The sequence below is a fragment of the Perca flavescens genome, chromosome 22 (assembly GCF_004354835.1).
Source record: "Perca flavescens isolate YP-PL-M2 chromosome 22, PFLA_1.0, whole genome shotgun sequence".
Classification (NCBI taxonomy): Eukaryota; Metazoa; Chordata; class Actinopteri; order Perciformes; family Percidae; genus Perca; species Perca flavescens.
Window position 1 is genome coordinate 17,134,254 of NC_041352.1, and position 22,832 is coordinate 17,157,085.

The 22,832-nt window shown below is 38.8% G+C and overlaps 1 protein-coding gene across 5 annotated transcripts in view; it reads left to right on the plus strand.

Moving 5' to 3' along the window:
- Window positions 1-3,026: 3,026 nt before the first annotated feature.
- The window catches only part of rbm33a (RNA binding motif protein 33a), a 32,574-nt gene continuing 12,768 nt past the window's right edge, over window positions 3,027-22,832 (plus strand). For 2 of the 5 annotated variants that reach the window (XM_028568865.1, XM_028568867.1), the window contains exons 1-10: window positions 3,027-3,251; window positions 10,699-10,777; window positions 13,587-13,635; window positions 14,045-14,118; window positions 14,255-14,558; window positions 16,515-16,673; window positions 17,259-17,427; window positions 17,599-17,816; window positions 19,234-19,546; window positions 21,195-21,256. In XM_028568865.1, the coding sequence (XP_028424666.1) occupies window positions 3,233-3,251; window positions 10,699-10,777; window positions 13,587-13,635; window positions 14,045-14,118; window positions 14,255-14,558; window positions 16,515-16,673; window positions 17,259-17,427; window positions 17,599-17,816; window positions 19,234-19,546; window positions 21,195-21,256 (1,446 nt within the window). In that variant the 5' untranslated portion in view covers window positions 3,027-3,232. The remainder of the gene's footprint in view (window positions 3,252-10,698; window positions 10,778-13,586; window positions 13,636-14,044; window positions 14,119-14,254; window positions 14,559-16,514; window positions 16,674-17,258; window positions 17,428-17,598; window positions 17,817-19,233; window positions 19,547-21,194; window positions 21,257-22,832) is intronic. The other 3 variants (XM_028568866.1, XM_028568868.1, XM_028568869.1) reach the window with 3 other exon arrangements.

The window sequence follows — 22,832 nt, forward strand, 5'->3', positions numbered from 1 at the left end:
TTGTAAATGTGCAAACAGATGTAAAACTCCATCTCCAATTTTATCAATTTCAGACAGACTCCAGACAGTCTCCAAGCGGGTACGTGCCTGGTTGTCTTGCGCGTGCACGCTGAATGGCGCGGGAAGCGGCGATAACAGTTCCCGAGTGACAGAGGGAGCAGCCAATAACGAGGAGTAGCTGAATCTATCATCCAATCACAGTGGCTGATAAGTATAAACCCCCCGCCCCTCCTCCTCCTCACCAGTCTGTTGACAGTGCACTGAATAAAACAACAGTCTGAGTTAAGCAGTTCATTGCACTGAGATGTAGGTCACTGACTGCAGCCTATTCACTCATTGCAGATGCATGGTATTACAAAGACACGATTACCCCAGCTATGCACATCACATGGCCTAATTGCAATTAACTAAAATAATCTGCCTTTTTCATATATATATATATATATATATATATATATATATATATATATATATATATATATATATATATATATAATTTTACATACCATTAAATACATATAAATATTTCCTCAGTGTATAAAGTAACCACAGTGTGGTGTGCCTTTTGTTTTAAATCAGCAGAACCACGAGTTACAGTTGTCAATGATACATGCAGCAGCCATTGTGTTTGTGAGCAATACTTTGTTGTGCATGCCTAGGCTACAGTTATCTGAAATTACTACAATGGTCCTCTTCATCAGGATATTTCCTGCTGCCCAGGTCTCTATCTATTTATAAATTATTTGTGAATAGTCACACATGTATTTTATTCATTTATTTTAGGGTTAGGGTTAATCCCTGACCAGTTTCCACTGAAAAATATAGCATTCAAACCCCAGACTCCCATGTGCTAGTGAAAAAGACATCTAAAAATCTGCCAAAAGCAAATGTTTCTGTTGCAGTATATTAAGCTAATAGTTCTTGGGTATGGCCACATGGTTACACATTCATTTCAGCTCCCCTCATTACAAAAACTGCTCCAACTTGGACGATAGTCTGTATTAAACACAATGTATAATGATTTAAAAAATGAACAGATTAACAGCTCCAGTGTCACTTTCTCAAGACCGTTGCTGACCCTCATGAATTGACAGCAAAAAACATACTATGTCACACAAAACAACTTCCAAGTTGGCATTTAAATACAATTTAAAGCCATACAGACAAGTTTGTTGTAAAGAACCTCTGTCCTTTGGATGGAAAATAACAAGTATTGTCTCCTTCGGCTTTGCACCCTTTAATTTGCATTGTTATGGAAAACCACTGGATTTGGATTGGGCACAGAATCATTGAGGTCACCATAATAGAGTGTGACAGCTCCCCTTTTCACATCTATTTGGAAGTAAAATCAAAATTCCTGGGAAAGTGAATCCAGGGAGCATAAATATGTCATACAGCTTTGGAAACAGCTGTTTGGAGTGAATATTTAATAAGGTGTGGAATACATATTGATATGAATTGCACCTGCATTCAATTCAAGGAGAACAACTGGATACACAAGCTTGTGCATGCACATACAAGATGAAAAATGTGGGCTTGATAAAGTTTAGAATGCATGTATCAGAAGAGCAGTTGCACATTGTTTTGTACACTAAATATTGACTTGATAGCTTAAATGCAGAAGTAACTGCACATGACATACAAGGAAGTGTCTGGGAGTTTGCAATACTGTGGATAAATTGCACTTCATATTACTTTTAAATATAAAGGGAAAGCATTTGCCACCTCAACATCTTGTCTGTACAATTCCCACAGTCCATTAGAATTTGCACACTGTCTTTCACTAGGAAAACCCCTTTATGCTTTCTCAAATTAAAAATCCCATGGCTGATCCCCTCCATTGCTCTGGCTTTCAGATACTGACCTTGTGGTGATACAAAATAGCTTCTTCCTCACTGCGGGACCCCATAATGAGCCAATACAAGGAGGCTTCAGTTCACTGCTCACCTCTCTTTGGTGTCTTTTGGGGTCTTTGTTGACGTTTGTCAGCCCAGGAGGAATTTGGGGGTTAAAATTATGCTGTAGTCTCAGACAACAACTTTGACTTCCAGACTTAAGCACAAAAAAGAAAAACACTTGGTCAGAGATAAAAAGGCTTTGACCTTAGGGAAGAAAAATCAAAGGAGTGACTTGAATAAAGATTAAACCCCATTTTGAATTACCAAATTGACCAAAATCTAAAAAGGACAAGTATTTATACATAGGTATATTTTCTGTAGCACTAAAATTGGAAACCAAGAATCATAGTTTTTAAATTTGACAAATTGTCAGGGTCTGACGCATGCAAAGATTTGTTGTGCTTTTAAACTTGCATCCAATTGTAAATAAAGGTGGGACTGGTTCCAATGAGTTAAGTTCTGTCCATACAGATGTGTCAAATTAATGTCACCTCCAAACAACTCTACAGAAAATTGGACAGTTCAGAAACCCCATTGTAGGAACAACCTTCTAGTGCCAGTCAACCCTGCATGATGATGATCCCAACCTCTTACTGTACAGACTTAAATGAAGTACAACTAGCCAGAGAACAAAGTAATATTGAATTTGCAGACTGGCTGTCATGTTAAAGGTGGCAACCATTACTTATTTATGATAATTGTATTTATTATCTTGTACTGTATAAAGCCACTACACTCAGAAGTACAACAAGGGCCATGCAAAATATAGTATAAGGCGTGTTTTATTTAAAAATATATATAAATATATTTCCAATTCAGCCCAAGTGTTAAAAAGAAGAAACTCATAAGAATATATATTCATAGCCTACCTGTGGGCCTACTAGAATTTCTAAACTTATACAGTAAGAGGCTTCATCATCTATAGGTGTCAGTTTCTTAAACCAATAATGAGGCACGTGTTTATGGAAGCAATATTGTGAGCCGATAACCTATCCAACAATATGCAACAAACAAGTATTTTCCACAACAAACACTTACACACTAATATACTGCATGCAGTTGAGGAGGGTAGACACAAGTCAGATTCATAATGATCAGCCACTGTGTTTACCTGACCTGTCAAGCACAGCAGACCCACAATGCATCATCGCAGCAAACACACCTCGGCCATGTTTGGACTCTGGTCGTGAATGGAAGCGAATGGACGTCACTGCCGCATAGAAGATATTCCCTTTGTAGTCTCACGTTTTGTACCGTCGAAATGGTGTAATACTAAAGATTAAATGCACTCTCCGGCTTTGTAATCAAACTCTAAGCGGGACGCGCCTTGCATCATGTCAGCCAACGCTCAGGGTGAGTAACGTTTATGTCAGCGGCTTTGTCGACAGTGCTAAGTTAGCTATGTAGCTAAGTTAGCTAACATGGCTAACTAATGTTAACAGGGTTTGAAAACACTAGGCCACATACTGCACTGTGGTTAACTAGCTAACGTTATAGTTAAATTAGCTTTACCTTGGACAAACAATTACACTCTTGGTTGTAAACAGAACGTTACGTTGAATTGAACGGTTGTAACATCACCTAACGCTAGCTAGTAACGTTAACGTTATAACGGGTAGAATAACGTTCCGTAACGTTACTTGAATAGCTGATCGAGAGTACTTCTGGCGTCCCGTTTGCCATGTTAAAAGTTAACGTTAATCTTGAAGTGTGTAGCTACGTTGGTAATATTATGTTTTAAAGGGATTAATGGCTCCATAAAGTTAGGTGTTTGGGCTCAAATGCAAGCTAACGTTAGCCCCTGTAGCATTGCTAATAGAAGCTATCAGATTCCGCACAAGGCAAACACTCAGAAAGAACACGCAGTTATTTGGCTTAATATGCATGGTGGCATTTTGTCAACAGCTTTAACTTCACCAACGTTAACGTTAACTGTTACCTAACATTAACAGTTTTTTTATTTATTGTCTGTCCTTGTCGTCAGGTTTGGGACTGAATTAGCGACTGCATATGTGTTTGGGTGCACCAGTAACGTTATATGACGCAGTTTACGTGGTTTTTGTATTCCACATTTGCGTTGGCGTTTTTGATTAGCATTGGGCTATAGTTACTATCAGAGGTTATATGGCATGTCACTTATCCTTAAAGATATGTTCATATATGTGAAAACATGCACCAGGCCTGTGTACACATAAAACTAGCACTACTGGGGTAACGTTAGAGTTAACAAGCAAATATGTTCATATAGCTGATATTGTCCTGTATTACCCTGCGATTAACAACATATCTAGGTTGTTAGCCAGAAACAAATATTCCAATATTTAAATCATGCAGTGGCTTTTCTCTCAAACTCTTTTGCTCAATTAACCAGTTACTGATTATCACCTAAATGCTAAAACTTGGAAAATATGGCATGGTCACCTAATATATAAAATTTTTTTTCTTTTAAAATTAAAGGAATACGCCACCGTTTGTTGAAATAGGGTTATTCACCGTCTCCTCTATATTTATATATGTGGGCTAACACATTTTTGTCTCAGTGCATGTATTGTCTTAGTCCGGCGCCGCCGCCGCTAGCTTAGCTTAGCGTAATGAATGGAATTCTTTGTTGCCGTTAGCATGCCCTGACTAAAAGTGACCCCAACAACAACAAAAATAAAACCTAATTACTTCTTGTGGCCTGTATATTCACAACGAGTAAAAATAGCAATGCAGATTAAGACTAGACAATTTCCTAGGCAGATATTGACTTGGGACTATATTGGGTGAAGTAGGCTACAGCCGAAGCACTGCTACTCGGGCACAGAGATATTGGCAGCCCACAGTAACCCAGAAACAGTGACTTTGCGCCGGCCGCAGAGCCCCGCAGGCTGCCTGCCGCGGAGCCCCCGCGGATCTCAGAAAGAAAATGTAGTTTTGGCTCATGTGGATGAAAGAGCTAGCGTTCCGGTGTGTTGCGTCAGTGTGTGTGTCGGCCCGTCCCCACAAAGTTCCGACGTGCTGACAGCAGAGGAACAGAAGAAAGTAGCTGCAGCTTCACCCAAATGAAGACCGAAATAACTATTTTGGTGCAAACATTTATCTGTGGCGGATAGCCCTCTGAGATTTACTTGCCAAATGGAAAATGTACCCGCATTTGGTGCTTGGCGAGTGTTAATTTCCGACCCTGGGTATGCGTAGATTAGAGTTTAGATTCTCGTCCCGTTATTTTTCACCACTATCCTCGGGCCGGGCCCTTGATCAAGCGATTTTTTTTTTTTTTTTTTTTTTTAAAGCCTAATTGAGTGGGGAGAAAGCTATGCCATAATCAGAAATATTATATATATATATATATATATATATATATATATATATAAATAAAAGTAACAAATGTCTACAAAAGTTAGGCTGCAGTTACAAAATGCAACACGTGTCATGCGCGGAGTCTCCCCTCTACTCACGCGCATCACACCAGGCCTGCTGTGCTGAATAAACAAACAGCGCGGTTTACATGCTTTGTCCTTGTTGCATTATTCTAAACAGATTTCTGCAGTTGACCAACTGCCATGCTTTGCTCGTTTGCAAGCCATGATGTCTCTCTCTTTCTCATGGGTGGGCCAAATTCTCTGGGTGGGCAAAGCAGAGAAAGGGGGAGGTAACCTTTCTAGGGCTGATCCCGCTTAGCCCATTAGTCGACTAATCGGTCGTTTTGGTCTTATTCAACTTAGATTTCTTTAGTCGATTAGTCATGTTTGATGCTTTTTTCATGCTGAATGACTTATTTCCAAGAAACGTACGAGCACATTTCTGGTAAACACAAGAATTAAAGTGGTGCTTTTGCATGACTCTTTGCGGAGAAACTCAGATTTACAGATCTGTCGATTAAATCAACTAATCGATTAGTCGATACAATTGAATGAGTGTTAGTCGACTAAATTTCTTCAATCGATCACAGCCCTAAACCTTTCCCCCTTATGATGACATAAAGGGAAGAGTCCAGATTGGCCCATCTGAGCTTACTTTTTCTCAAAGGCGGAGCAGGATACCCAGGGCTTGGTTTACAAATATAATATTTCGTTTCACTGCTTTGCGGATGACGTCCAGATCTATTTACCTTTTTAAATACCAAAACGAATTCTAGTGAAGCACTGAGTAATTGTCTACGTGAAATAAATTTCTTACACTTAAATGACTGAAATTATAACTTTTGGAGAACCCGATATCTTAGATTTAAATAGTGCTCTTGGCCCATTACTCTATAACTATAGCCCGTGTGTAAAAAGTCTTGGAGTTATTATTGATAGTTCATTTAAACTGGATAAACAAATTAGCTCAGTAGTAAAAACAAGCTTCTTTCAGCTTAGACTTCTTGGGAAGGTGAAGTTGTACCTACCCCAAAGTCAACTGGAAAAAGTTGTACATGCCCTGATTACAAATCGCCTGGACTACTGCAACTCTTTATACTATGGCCTCGACCAGTCTTCTGTTCGCCGATAGCAATTAGTTCAAAATGCAGCTGCACGCCTGCTGACAGGGAAAAAGCGCTTTGACCACATTACCCCAGTACTATCGTCTCTCCACTGGTTGCCTGTCGCTCTCAGAATCCATTTTAAGATTTTATTATTTGTTTTTAAATCTTTAAATGGATTGGCACCTTCTTATCTAGCTGATATGTTGATTTTACATACCCCAGTTAGAGCACAATGATAAGCTTCTTTTGAAATGTCCTAGATCCAGACTGAAAACCAGAGGGGACAGAGCCTTTTTAGTTGCAGGTCCTAAGCTCTGCAATCCTCTTCCCCTCAATATTAAAGCAGCTAGCTCTATCTAGTCTTTTAAATCACTTTTAAAAACTCATCTTTTCGAAATGGCTTTTAACATAAGCTGAGCTGTGACATTGTGAATATTGTTTGTAATCATGTTTACATATGTTTTAATTATTATTGTTTCTGGGATACTATGTTTTCAGTGGGTTTTTTACTTCTTCTTTTTGGCTAATTAGTTTGCTTTTTATAATGTTTACCGGTATTTAGTATCTGTACAGCACTTTGGGGCAGTAGTGACTGCTTGTAAATGTTCTCTATAAATAAACTTGACCTTGACACCTATCGCCATTTCTAGCCACTCTGGGACCATAGGCAGGCTCAAAACCTCAAAGTGACATTTTCATGCCATGGGACCTTTTTAACAGTGTTGACAAAAAGTGTCATAGACGAAGCATGCAACTACTAACTGCTGAGGAGGAATTGGCTCTAGAATGCGACCAAAATTTGTAAGTGTGCGATTAAGATTTTTCCTAGGTTGCACCTAACGCCCTTGCATCCGCTGCCTCTCCACAAACGAAGCGATGTCGTTTATCTGAGCTTTCATTTTCTCAAAGGCAGAGCAGGATACCCAGGGCTCAGTTTACACATATCGCCATTTCTAGCGACTGGGGGACCATAGGCAGGCAGGGGGAACTCATATTAATGTTAAAAAACCTTAAAGTGAAATTTTCATGCCACGGGACCTTTTTTAAGTATGAGAGGGAAACCTGTATTGGTACCATTGTTTCCGCTGGTAATCCTGTTATTGCGGCCGGCACGGCGAAAAACACATTAGAAGTTATTAAATGCAACTAACTTCAGTTTGTTGAGTAATAGCTAGGGGTAGCTATCGCTAGCGCTTACTCCACGAGACGAGACACATCACGAGATTGGGTTCACGAGAACGAGACGAGATCTCTCGTCGAGGTGAAAAGTTGTCTTGTGAGGCGATGTGATGTCAGCGTGATGGAGCGTGGAATTACTATTGAAGATCCCCCTGCCACTTTTAAATCATTTGTGTGGCAACATTTTGGTTTTCCTGCGGAAATAATAAACGGCAAAAGAGTGACAGACAAGACAAACACAATATGTAAACATTGTAAGAAAAAAATGCCGTACTACTAGTTAGTAGAGAGCTGTGGTGGTGCTGTAAGTGTTTTTTGCATAGTGCTCGTGTTAGCCGCGGTATACGGCATTTGTTTCTTACAATGTTTACATAATGTGTTCGTCTTGTCGTTTTATTATTTCCGCAGGAAAACCAAAATGTGGCCACAAAAATGATTTAGAAGTGGCAGGGGGATCTTCAATAGTAATTTCACGTTCCATCATGCTGACATCACATCGCCTCACGAGACAACTTTTCACCTCGACGAGAAATCTCGTCACGTTTTAATCTCGCAAGATCTCGTACAACGAGATCTCGTCACACCCCTAGTAATAGCGTGCAAGATGGAGCCTGCTGGACCTGGGCGAGAGATGTGACCCATGGCCAGAATGTCATAGTTCATAAAAATGCAGCGCAGTGACGATACAGACATTTCATAGCCTACACAAGACGTGTGTAACGCCGCTGACCCGCCAAAGCGCATTCGACCTGTGCTGGACCCATTCATAATGAGTTAGCGGTCACTCTGTGAGTAGCATACTTTTCAGTCCATCACACTCCCCCTCTCTCCCTGTCTCCTTATGTCTTTTGTTTTTTTTTTTTTTTTTTTTTTTAGATTTCGGCCTTTATTTTGATAGGAAAGCTGAAGACATGAAAGGGGAGAATGACACGTAGGAAAGTGCCGCAGGTCGGAGTCGAACCTAGATAGATAGATATAGATAGATATAGATAGATATAGATAGATATAGATAGATAGATAGATAGATAGATAGATAGATAGATAGATAGATAGATAGATAGATAGATAGATAGATAAAGACACATACATACATACACACCAACTGAGCTATCCGGGCGTCCTCTCTGTTTTAATCAGTCTGTTATTGTTGTTGAAAACAAGTGAAGGAGCTTTCTCAGAGATATTAATATTTTTTTTATATATCCTAGGCTATTTTTTTCAGATAATTTCATTTACATGTATTGAAGCTGTATATTTTCAAACTGGTAAAGGAAACCCTGTCTTTGCATTTTATTTTAATCACAATCTGTTTTAATAAAAGAGCTTGTGAAAAGCTGGCTTTGACTTAAAACTGAACATTTAGCCCACTTTGTAAAAAAATACAGAGCTATATATCGTGTATTGCCATTCAGCGTTAACGGCGATGCAAGGAAAAATTTGGGTGCTCCTACATTTTGTGCTGGTGCACCTAAATAAAAAAGTTAGGCGCACCAGTGCAACTAAGGCAAAAAGTTAGTCTGGAGCCCTGTAACTGTAATCTCCTATCAAATATTCATTGATATACTTTAGGGCTGGTGGAGCAAATACCGAAATTCGAATATAATTGGAATAGTAAAAAAAAAATCAATACTATTTGAATGTGACTTTTTTTATTAATATGTTGGCAAACGTTCTCGCCTTGGCCTACCCACATGTCTCACTCATGTCACATCTTACGAACAATAACTTAGCGGGAGTGAGAAACACAAGGCATTGTGAGGTCTAAGCTAACGTTATGTACCATACGTTAGTACAACATTACGGCGCGAACGTTGTGTATCGAGTTAACTTAGTACAAGGGGGAGTGACAGACTGCGGCTGGAAATCGTAACGCAGGACGGGAAATAATTTTAACATGACTTTAAAATCAACATCCACTGAGCCAAAGTGCTTATGTTGACATTAGTTAGCTCGTTTTTGTTTTCTAACTGCGTCGCGTTAGCGTAGCTGGGAGCTTCATGGAGACAGCTAAAGGTAATGTTAGCTGCCCTCAAAATATATATATATATATATATATATATATATATATATATATATATATATATATATATAGAGCTTCATGGAGACAGCTAAAGGTAATGTTAGCTGCCCTCAAAAATATATATATATATATATATATATATATACACACAATCCTTTTTCATCATTGACGCAAGGATAAGTATCCTAGATGTCATTCTAGCGTTATGCACAGCCATGCTATAGTTAGCAAAGCAACTATAAAACTTTAAATTTACACAAATAGGCAGAATTACCTTTTGAGAAGAAAGCAGACAACTTCTACGTCCCTTTTTAAAAATCCTTGCTTGTTAGTGGTGGAAGTAATTACACATGAATGAGCACATATCTGTGAAAGAACAAAGGTTTTTTACTAAGAATCAACTAAAACAATTACACAATGGAGCTTTAATACAAAATCTATAAAGAAAGTCAAATATTTGGAACAACACATATATTACAATGAAACAAATGTTGAAAGATTGAATATCCTGTATGTAAACAATTTGATCTAGCTGGCAAAATATTTACCTAAATTTACATTTTAAGATCTGTTTTTACAGCAATTAAAAACTAATTGGTTGTCTATCTAAAATACTAGATATATAATTATTAGTAGTAACAATTCAGTATTTGACTTCTTGATTTAAGTAATTTGCTTTTATCAGTATTTGTTGCACTCACGTCTGAAAAGAATGCATGCAGTGGGAACCAAGTAACAACAATTTAAAAATGCAAATCTTTGAAGTAAATACAGCCGTTATTATTGTCGGATGCATCCTGGATATTCATGTTTTCAGTCTGTTATTGCTTACAACATTGTGTTGTATTACGTGAAATAACTTGAATGGGAATGTCTGTGGAGTCATCATTCTGGTCATCCCTCCCATTATATCCTAGAAGATGTGTGAGTTAATCGTGCCCTTTGGTTGATATTTTCTGCTTGCTGTTGCTACACATGGCATTTGTGTACTTGTTGCACAAGTTGTTGATTCAGATTGGTATGATGGTAATGCCAATCTGAATCAACAACGTTGTGTGCTAATAGTCTCTACATATCAAATTGTGCAAGACAGACTCATATCAACCTATGATGATGGTGAATATTAGCATAGTCCTGCCTTTCTTTTGCAGATTATGACTTCGATGAATATGACAAACCTGGTGCTGAGCGGCTACGCAGGAGGAGGGGTGAAGATGATGATCTAGAGAGGTAAATCATCTACTCATGTTCTAATTTCTCTAAAACAAGTGGACTGTAGTGTATGTAATTTACAATGTGCTATGGTAGTCAAAATCAAAACCGGTTAAATGCAACATAATACTCCTATCTTCCTATAAACAAAACATCACTATACTTTAAAAACCATGCATCAACAAAACAACTTTTCATGAGATACAGTGTTTCCGCTAGAATTTCTTTTTCAGCAGGTGGGAGGCTGGGATATGGCTAAATGAACAGCAGGAAAAAGTTGTCAAAAGTAACATTACCTAAGTGAATACAGCTTGTAGTTCCTTTTTTTAGCAACAGTTTGCTTTATTTGCAATCGTTTCTTAAAAGCCTCATATAAATTATGATTACATTCCAGTGTCATTAGTGTCCTTTCTATCACAGAAAGTCTTTGGATCAGAATAAAATCGGTTTTACTACTGTGAGTCTATTCAGCTTTACAGATATCTATCACACATACATAGCTCATAACCAATTCCAGATACATAATACATTTTGCAATGTGCATCTCAAATATCACATTTCCACTCAGTATGACCACTTCTACTGTCATTGCTAAACATTGTGCCCAAGTATGAACAATAACGTCGCCATCCAGCACGTGGACGGTACCTTATGATACTGGTACCTAAAAACAGGTGATTTAATGTCACCGCTCATTTTTACAGTTTTTCAACAAAACAAAATGCTGAGGGAATATTACTGTGTTTTTTTAGCGGTATGCATCCCCAGTAACCTAGAAAATGTTTTAAACAGTAAGTGAATACTGTGTGTTGTGTTGGGGGAATATAACGTCTCCTGCAGCGGGGAGTCAAAGTCAGAGGGACCGCAGGGTTTGCTAACGTTAGCTTCTTGTCCCATCTGGAGTCTGATAAACAAAACAAGTCATCAAATTCAGTGCCACTAACACTATTTTCCAAGCTACTGTAGTGTTCATATTTCATGGGACCCGTGGGAGTGCGTTTTTAGGGTAAAAAAGTAGCATTTAATCAAACCACATTCCCATCTGTAAATATATTTTAAATATCCATAATAGCATTTCTACTGGATAAAATTGTATTCTCACTAGTTAGAATTGTAATTGGAGGACTCTACAATAACAGTTTTACTAGTAGAAATTGTATTTCAAGATATCTACAACTTTGATTGTACTAGTCAAAAGTAAATAAAAGATATCTAAAAATTTGAACATTTAATAGCTAGACTGGATATTTATTGCAGATATCCATAATTCAACTCTTCCTACTGAAAAAGAACAATTCAGATATCCACAATGACATTCTTCCTATCTACGATGGTCATTTCAGACATCCACAACATCATTCTTACTAGTACAAATGACGTCACATTTCACATTCATGTGTACAGTGCTTTCAATTTCAGATATCCACATCGTCATTCTTCCTATCCAGAATGAACATTCCAGATATTTGCAATAGAATTATTACTAGGAAGAACACCCATTTTAGATATCTACAATACAATTGTTACTAATCAAAACTCTAATGACAAATGAAACTAACATTCCAGATATTTGTATTGTAATTTTGACTATCCAAAATACATTCTGACTAGTAAAAAATGTCATCATGGATACGTACAACTGCAATTTTATTAGGTAAAATACAATTGTGGGTATCTATAATAGAAATGCTTTCCATCCACAATGTAATTTTATTTATCTGAAATAGTAACTGATGCAGTGTTTGACGTTAAGCAAAAAGATAATAAATGCCAAAATGGCTCACTTTAGTTTTGATTAGTAACAATTTAGTTTTAATTAGTAACAATTGTATTGTAGATATCTAAAATGAGTGTTCTTCCTAGTAATAATTCTATTGCAGTTATCTGGAATGTTCATTCTGGATAGGAAGAATGACGTTGTGGATATCTGAAATCGAAAGCCCCGTACACATGAATGTGAAATGTGACATCATTTGTACTAGTAAGAATGACGTTGTGGATGTCTGAAATGACCATTGTAGATAGGAAGAATGTCATTGTGGATATCTGAATTGTTCTTTATGACTAGGAAGAATTGAATTATGGATATCTGCAATAAATATCCAGTCTAGCTATTGAATGTTAAATTGGCTTGCCATATCCTCTCTGCATCTTTCACAGAGAGTAGGGCTCAGCTCTGACACACACACACACAGAGCTGTGGTGCTGATGGTACAAAAGCTACATTGCCTCTGCAGTTTGTTAAAGTCACAGTGAGACACGGCAATGCCGGTAAAACGGACACAAGTGTGGTTACACTTTTCAGAACTTCATGCAGACACATAATAGCTAGATTGCCGTGCAGTAATGTTACACTTCAGAAACAGGTGTTCTCTATTGCCCTGGTGACTGACTGACAAGCACAAGACAAAAGTGTTCATATGCCCTGTTGACTGACTGACAGGCTGAGGTTGTAGGGCAAGCCAAGGGAACTTTATTTCTATAGCACTTTTTAGCAACACGGCTATTTAAAGTACCATACTTAAAACCTTAAAGAGCAATTAAAAACGGTAATGAAAATAAAACAGGCTAAAAAAGAGGGGGGGTTTGTTTGGCTCGAGGTCATGGTGCAAAGGGACCCTAGGGTGAAATTAATCCGAACCATCACTTTAAGGTTATTGACAGGCAAGAAGTTTTACACAAAGAAAGCAGTTGATATACCTCACTGGGACATACAGTGAAAACAAGCACAATATTATATGCACAATACCATAAATTGTAAATAGAAATAACTCTGCACCATTATCGGACTCCGCTAACTTGTTATTGTGTTGTTTCTCCTTAAAAGTGATTTGGAAGAGGGTTTGTTGGAGGAGGATTGGCTGTCAGTTAAAAAGGTAAGATAATACAAACTCTTGTCTTTTTGTTTACTTTGATTTTATACTTGGTGCCAAAAAAACGCTTGGATCGTCATTATGTTTTCTATGCTTAAACACAGGAAATGGAAAATAATATCCAAAACATTGGGTGTTGGTAGAATATTTAGAAAATTTAAAGTGAACAGTTGACTTGTAGCAGGTGGCTCCTCTGTGGGGGGAACTGTTGATGTGAACCAGGAGGAAGTACAGTGGACAAAAAAGGACTGTGTTGACCTGCCCAGATTGCCTTCACCACATGGGAATAGAGCGTCCTTTGGGGTTGGAGGTGGTCCCCTGCCCCCATGCCTCGCACACGGACAAACACAACTGAGGAAGAGTAGAATAGTATTTTAAAGCACACCATGATGGTTCTTTTTTTCTGTATCAGAATCCCTCAGAAGTGTCTGATGAAGAGCTGAATGATGACCTTCTACAAAGTGATGATGAAGATGTAAATATGAGGTAAGCTAATGACATAAGTGCCAAGTATGTTTTCAGTTTTAAAGCTGACAGTTAGGATTTAAATTTTGCATATCATTTTTATCATCATACTGCATCCCTGTTTTCTGCAAAGTCCCAATGTTTGTTTGTTTTTCAGTGGTCAGGATGTGAGCCTCAATGCCACATACAGCATGGGCACATCCTATGACCAGCAGGGCAACGCGCAGGAAGCAGACTACACAGATGACGTTGTAAACCTGGGTGAAAAAGGTGATGTAGACGAGGAGGGGTACCAACAAGAGGGGGAAGGGGAGTACACGCAGGAATACAGCCAAGACGGCAACGCAGAGATGCCGGAAGACCAAATGGATTACGCTGGAGAGCTAGCTGAGGGTGACGATGGCTACCAGGATGAAGTGCTAGACATCCAAATCAATGAGCCCATAGATGGTGAATTTCAAGTGAGTTCTCACATTTGCTTACTCGCACATAAAAGCCTGCGGATACACACACACACACACACACACACACACACACACACACACACACACACACACACACACACACACACACACACACACACACCCTCCCACTCTTACTTCTGTCCAGCTCTATTGTATCAAAGAGATAATATCAGTTTTCTTTTCCCGGCAAGGGGACAGTCGGGATTAAAAATGTATTCAGAAGAAGGAGATGTTGGTTGGCGTTTTGGGACAGGAGAGGATTAGATTCATTATCACTTCCTGCCATTTAATTTCTCCATCTTGCTGACAAAGTTTGTGTTGACAGCTTGTTTGGCATGAGGTAATGCTGTGCTGTCGCCTCCAAATCCCTGTGCCATTGTGACCTTGGGCCCTGTATCTTTGGGGGAGTAAGAAGCTGCTTTGTGTTGGGGAGATGTGCTGCCAATTGGCGGAGGTTAATGTGGGGGGCTTTTATCTCTGGCTTTAGACTGGATCTGATAAAGTCTCATGCAGGTGAAAAGATTATTGACCTACTTGAGGACACCCTATACAGTTTTCTAATGATTGATGCGAGTTTCCCTTTTATTCCTTTCCCTTCCCTCTTAGCCAGGACTAAGAGGATCAAAGATAAGACCAGATCCATGTGCAAATGTCCGTTATGGTCCATTTACCAAGGTGTGATGGTGTTTGGCACCTGACAGAGATATATTGGCCTACCTCCTTTTTCTAAACAAAGATAAGATGTTGACCTTCTTACTGGGGGTGTGCAGCACAAGTGTATGCCTATTTTGGATTTTGGGAAATGTCTGGATTTGTATTATGTGTAATAACTGTTTACAAGGTCACTAAACCTCCTGGCCTTGACATTTTACTCGGCATGGTATTCATTGAGTACTATGTGGAACAGTTTAAAGGATTAAGCTGTTGTGTTCCCTTGGGGCAGCCTGTCCATTCGTCTGGTTTGATGATTGTTTTTCTTTTTTCTTTTCTGCATTAATATGTGCTGCTGTTTGGCAGGTTAATGGAGCGCAACACCAAACACCGTGGTGTGACCTACAGTCTGACCTTATTTAGCTATGAGTTTTTGTTAGAGGGTGTTATGCAGATAGAATGTTTAAATTAGGGCAACTCCCATACCAGTAGTATGAGGTTGTTGGTTTGCTGGAATGACTGAGATGTGTATTTGGAATTCTATGAAATGATTGCATTGACGACTTGAACTGGAATTTTCTTGTGGATTAGTAAAACTGATTTGTCATCTCCCAGAATGTTTGTCTGTGAAATGTTTTGGCATGGAGTCATGAACTTACAGTGCGGCCAGTAACAGAGTGATTTGTGAGCAGTCAGTCAATTATATTTTCACCGTCATTAGAACTGGGGAGGAGTGCTTTTATCCGTGCCTGTATTTCTGTATATCATGTCAAACATTTACATCTCATTGAATTTCAAATGCTGTCAGGAATAGAAATGAAGCCTTGCTCCCACTGTTATGGTAATGTGGGTTGGGAGAGGAGGCGGAGGGGGAGGGGGTGTTACATGGTGTCTCCCCAAAATCCTCTCCATAACATTTTAATGTTTGCCTCCGTATGTTTGTTGTTTTTCATAAAAAAAAAGCTAAAATTTATATTTTTTATATTACAGATACAAGTATACATATCATGAAGGCCGTTTGTATTTATTTTAGCCACTCAAATTAAATACAAAATTTGTACATTTACATTCATAAAATGTGCTCTTGGATGTCAGTTGAACTCATCCATGTATCTCTTACATTCATATATTTGCCATACACCATAATAGCATGCATAGCATAAATAGATTTTTCATTTTCAGCAGAGACACCAAGAGATTGTTTTCCAGCAATGGCTGAAGCAGTCGGCCATTTCTGATCCTTATCAAAGCGCTGTTACCACTTAAACTAATCAATACGTATTATCCATGTGATCTTTAAAGGATGATGAATACCAAACCTATGATGATGAGCGTCTGGGTAAACATGGAGTCCAACAGGAGGAGGTCCCCGAGGAGCAGAGGGAGGTAGGGGGAGAAGAGCAGCAGGAAGAGGAGGAGGAGGACACAGCCGAGGGCTCTCAGGTCTTTGACACAGAGGAGGTGTGCTGACACCCTCCATACTTCATACCATCATCATTTAGTGTGTGAACATAGGGCTCTGTAGTTATGTGGTGCATTCAAAGCAGTGTAGGTTAATGTCTGAAGTTTATTTTATTTTAATACATTTTATCATAAGTTTCATGCAGAAGGTTTGAAGAATGATATTCAGTGTTAAATGTTGACCACTATGAAGATTATTTTTGTTATTGATTAATCTGTTAATCACTTGGTCAATTAAATTTCAAGTAGTCACAATTTTCTAAAACTAAAGATGTCATTTTCAAATGTCTTGTTTTGTCCGGCTCACTGTTCAAACCCCAAGCATATTCTGTATAATGTTATAGAAGACTAAGAAAACAAGGGAATATTCACATTTTAGAAACTGGAACTAGATAATTGTTGGCATTTTTGCTTAAAAAGTTACTTAAACTATATATTTATTATTGAAAAATGTTGAGGTTCAAATTCGTTCGATCAACTAATAGATTAATTAGCTAATTAGAGACTTTGTGATGCACCGAAAACCATGATGACGTTAAACACTTCACACACGCTTTTGTTTTTAACCTCTGAAAATTTCCTCAGGTTGAAAATGAAGGTGTGCCCGAAGAAGAGACAAAGGAGGAATCGGATGAGGAGGATGAGGAAGATGAAAAGTCTGGTCGCATAAGGTTTAAATCTGAGAGAAAGGATGGCGCCGTTGTGCGGTTGGCTGATGCAGGCAGTAACAGGAGGATTATCCCTGAAACACTAGGTACTAATTATTCCGTCTGGGCAATATTTATCCTTTATTCAGTAGCAATCGGAGCGAATTTTCAAATATTTATTTTTCTTTGCGCCACAGTGCAATTGGTTTACATTACTTGCTCCTGTACTTTTTGGTTAATGTACAAGTGCTCTGGTTTCCTGTTCTACCTATCATTAGAGCTGTCAGAGAAGGCTAAGCAAGATCTGATGGAGTTTGAAGAACAAGAACGGCAAAAGAAACAAAACCGATATGGAGGCCGAGGCATGCGAGGAGGAATGCGAGGAGGCAGAGGAAGAGGAGGCTTCTTGCCATTTGGAATGGTAGATTTTAGAGGAGGAAACAGAGGAAGAATGATTGGCCAGAGGCTCCCCCTGATGGGAAACATGGGCATGCAGGTAAACCATTGTACAGTCATCTACCTGTACCCTTGTAAAGAGATAATCTTTTTGGCTACACTGAGTAACGCATCACTCAACGCTGAACCACTCCTCTTGAAGAGAAGCTAAAAAGAGCATAAGAGCTTCAGTGGATAAGATGATTTGAAATGGCTTGACTTTTTACCTTCCTGTATTTGTCAGCTACTACAAGAATGGGTGTCTTTTGTATTTTACATGTTTTATTCAGTGCTGCTCTCTTCACTATCTAAGACCTGAAAAGCTATGGTCATTTACGCATGACAAAAGTCAAAATGCTCTGCTCCCCCTTATCTATGTTGATAAATGGATTATAGCAATTAATTTGGCAGTAGTCCATTTAGACAGTATTATACAAAATTAAGTTTGTTCTTTGCCCTGGATTTAGTTTCTTGTGGGCTTTTATTATTAGATATCACTCCAAGCATTTAATCCTTTGATTTACATGGCTCATCGGGTCATACAAGATCTTTTTGAAGGTCAAGGGAAAAAGTCACTTTGAACATATAACCTATATAAAAAGAACTAGTGGTGATGATCTTCAGTAACACAGTGGAAGGTTTTCAAATTTCGGAACTGGGCCAGGTCTATTTGTTAAAATAATTTCCTGTGGACGTGACGTCAAAGATACCACATTTCCATTTTTTAAACTATGTATTTCACCAAGGCAACATTGTACAAAAATGCACAAAAACTAAATTATTGTACATTAATAATGAATTACCAATATACCATTGTATTCAACCAATTGTTCTCAAGGCTGCATGACGTTTTACTCCAGCTCTCCATTATTTTTGTCTTTATTCATTGATAATATGCTGTAAAATTCAAAACAAAACATCAACACTGAAAATAAATATTTAATGACAGATGGACAATATGCCAACACTACAAACATTCTGCTGACTGCTGTTAATGAGCCTGTATTTTTTTCCAGCATACTGTATGTTTAACCACGTAACTAATTTGGTCACTGGCATGTTTGTTTGTTTGGTAGCTTAAACAGACTGGCCAATTATCAAGCACCCATTTGAAACTTCACTTGATTGTTCAGTTATTAGTTGGTGCATTCCTGGTTGATGAATTATAGCACACACACGTAACATAAAACCAACCTTGGTGGGAGATATATATATATATATATATATATATATATATATATATATATATATATATATATATATATATATATATATATATATATATATATATACTTTTAATAGTCAGTGGAGTCTTACGTTAAATTACTTTAGGATACCATCTTCAATCTTGCTTGTGAATTGACTTGTTGGTGTGTCATCGCATAGCTGCAAGCAGTGATATAAGAATATTACCAGAAAGAAATATGTTTTGACAGGTTTTTCCACTCCTCTCCATTTCCCCATCTCTTTCCAATTAGCAGCCATCTCTCCGAATGCCTCTTCCTCATCAGCAGCAACTGCACTCGCACCAGCACCACCCTTCCCATCCGAGAGGACCTCCTCCCTTTCAAGACCATGGGCGACCACTGGCCCAGCAGCCCCTTCAGCCCCTCATCCCCCCACACATGGCTCACCGCTCCCCGCCATTGCGGCCCCAGATGGAGCCACCACCACGAATGATGAGCTCCCCACCACCCAATTTCCCCCAGCATCACCAACAGCAGCCTCCACAGCCCAAAAACATCCACATTAACCCCCATTTCAGAGGGCCAACAGCATCGTCTGTACAAGGTAGGTTAATTTACTAGCACTCAAGTGATTTTTATGAGACTGCTTTTATTTAACTTCTCTGGATTTAAAATAATTTCCCCTCATTTCCAGTGTTTTTCTGGATTCACCACAGTGTAGAGCTGGGCGATATGGGGAAAAATCAGATATCACGATATTGTTGACCAAATACCTCAATATCGATATTGTGGCAATATTGTAGGGTTGACAATTGGTGCTTACAAAAAAAATGTACACAATGAGAGAACATCATTAATGTGTATATAATAACTAAGTGGGTAAAGGCAAATAATAGAAAAGCTAGAACAGTCTGGTAAATTCAAAAAATTACATCACTTTACTGTAATCCAGCCATTCAAACCAGGGACAGATAACACGATGTTACGATATCCAAAATCTAAGACGATATCCAGTCTCATATCACGATATCTATATATTATATATATATATTGCCCAGCCCTACCACAGTGCTGACTGATGCTGCTGATTAATAGTATAAAGCACAAAACTGATATTGCAATCTCATTCATAAATGACAGCAGAACTCTGACACCTATGCATGAGGAAGGAGATATGTTGCAACAATCCAAGCTCCCCTGATAGAACATTTCTGCCTCCCAGTAGCTTACAAGGTGGAGCGGGTACCATTATATTACCATTTTGCTGTGTTGGACCTGGGTTCGAGCCCAGCCAGTGGGCTCTTTGCTGCAGATCTTGCCCCCTCTCTCCCCTTTCCTCTCTGTCACTATCTTAAAAAAAAAGCTAAAATATCTTTAACATTTTTATTTTTTATTATCTAAATTTCATAATCTAAATTCTGAGAAAGAAAATCAGATTTTCATTTTATCGAAAATTGTGCCACAATAGTTAATTACCAAGATGCTCAATTGAGGTGCATATTATGGCAGGCAGTTATCCTTGCACTGTCCTGAAAGGTGTCTGGATTAGAATGTCATTTTGTTGTTTGGTTGAATGACAAGTGAATAGCTCTCTCAGCCATTAATGGGTTTATCCTCCATTTTTCTTTTGGCAGCATCACCATTTCATTTCCCAAAATGGGTTTATCTGGCCGGTCTGTCCAGGCCAAGGTGTGTGTGTGTGTGTGTGTGTGTGTGTGTGTCACGGTGTGCAAGTGCACATGGGGTTTGGGTTTTGCTCCTGGGAGGAAAATCAGGGATTGCCTGTGGTTATTATTAAATGTGTGGGTGAGTTTTTATATATGTCGGTGTATATTTATTTATGTATGTATTCAATGAAGTGATAGATTCCAGTTGAATGTTTTCCAGTTGTAGATGTTGACATACAATTACAGTAACCAGCAATCCAGTTTACTGATTTATATTGTGCCAAATGTTGTCAAACAGCAAATGACGTATTAAAATATGTGTGTGTGTGTGTGTATATATATGTATATGTGATATTTCCTTGAGCCCCTGGTCCGTGCCCAGCTGTTTTAAAGATGTGAGCAGCAACTCTGATATACAATTTAACGTGTAGGCCTATATCTGTGTAACAGCCTTTAGCATGGTGATGTCTAATGGGCTCCACCCTTTCTGCTATCACCACCCTCTCTCTGCCTACTGCCCCTCTTTTTTATTTTTCTCCCCCTCCTCTATCCACCCCCACTTGCTCTTTCTCTCTCTCATTGCAGTGCCCTTGATGCCTCCTGCTCAGAGCCAGCCCAGACCTGCTGTGGGTCCTCAGAGGTTCCCTGTGAGTAGCAGCTGCTCCTTTCTCTCTCTTTTGCCTCACTTACTCTCCCTCTCCACACGGTTAGCGTCCCTTTTTGTAAGGGCAATATCATTACGGCAATTAGACCGCCTGCCCTGGCCAAATACCGTTAAAGCAAATCTGTAAACACTGATACGAGTCTGGCTGCACAACTGGAAATGCGTGATAGGGGCTTTAGGCAGTAGACTTTTGGAGGTCGAGGCTGCAGTGGCGGGACTTAGTTTGCAACTCTTCATGGATGGGCTGGGGTTCCAAATAGCCAGCTTGGTACATAATGGAATTGTGAAACCAGGATATACTGCCAGTTAAAATTCACTTTACACAAGTTTGTGTCCCAAAGGCACGGAGACCTTTTTGAACGGTATTTGAATTAATGAAACTTGCTGGCGGTTTGATGGGACTGGGAAGAGCCTCTTGCCTTTTTCCACTATATATTCCGAAGGCTGAATTTCACGTCAGAGAATAGGGATCTTAAGTCAGTGATTTCCTGGAAGAAAAGGTCCTTTATTTCACTCACAAAGAACCCATCCAAGGGATGACGGAAATGCCTTTAAAGTAATTACTGTATTGAGGGAAATGGCTCAACCGCAAGTCAGCCAAAGTTCCTTAAGTTACTCAGTGCTTCTAGTAAATGATGCCCAGGCATCAGGTGGTGCTGGTACTGACTGACATCTTCCTGGAATGTGCATTTTTTATGGATTTATGCAAATTAGCCATTGGAAAATAGCTGCATCTAATTGCATTTATGTGGATTTATAACACTGTTGTCAAATGAGCCAGGCTTTCACATAGAGTCAATCTTTGTCCAACTGTATTTTTACTTACCCCTTTTCCAACCTTCAATATCAGTATCGTGCAATTCCTGTTCCCTGAGGTCTGTGATTGTGCTAGATATAGATAGCACAGTAGCAGGGAGCTGTTTTGCCTCTTATCAGAGAGTAGAAGGTGGGGTTGGAAGGGTTTGCAGACAACTGGCCGGATGAATAGCATAGTGTTGTATTCCCCAGCTGTCAATCGTGTTTAGGCTGCTGTTGCCAAGGACACAATTTGAAATGCAGGTGACATACCAGCCGGCAACGTTCCATTTACCACTGGGCACCTGATTACTCATGATTATCATACATTATCATCCCATCAAATTTAATTGTTAAAAGACTGGGCGAATGGGGGGTCATAGCCTCTAGTACTACTGCATACATTTTTTGCTGGTGAAGACTGGTTTTGAAATATTAATCTCAGCACCAATTAAAGGTATTAGAATTTTTAATTGGTTTAGATAATGACATTCAGTTTAACCACAAAATAAAGAGGCCATCAACCACGCTATTTGGAAATGTTGTCAGTAAGGGCTGTAATTTCTAGTTGCCTATATACATCTTTTTGAAATCCTTTTTGAAATCCTTTATTTCTTGTTGTACATGTTGATTATTAAATTCTTCCTTGATAATAATGTAGGTAATTGGTAGCAGTCACAGCCAAGGTTATTATGGTTTTGCATTTTTATTTTGTTTTTTATTTTGTTTTGACTTTTTGTTTTCAAATTAAGTTTAGTTTTAAT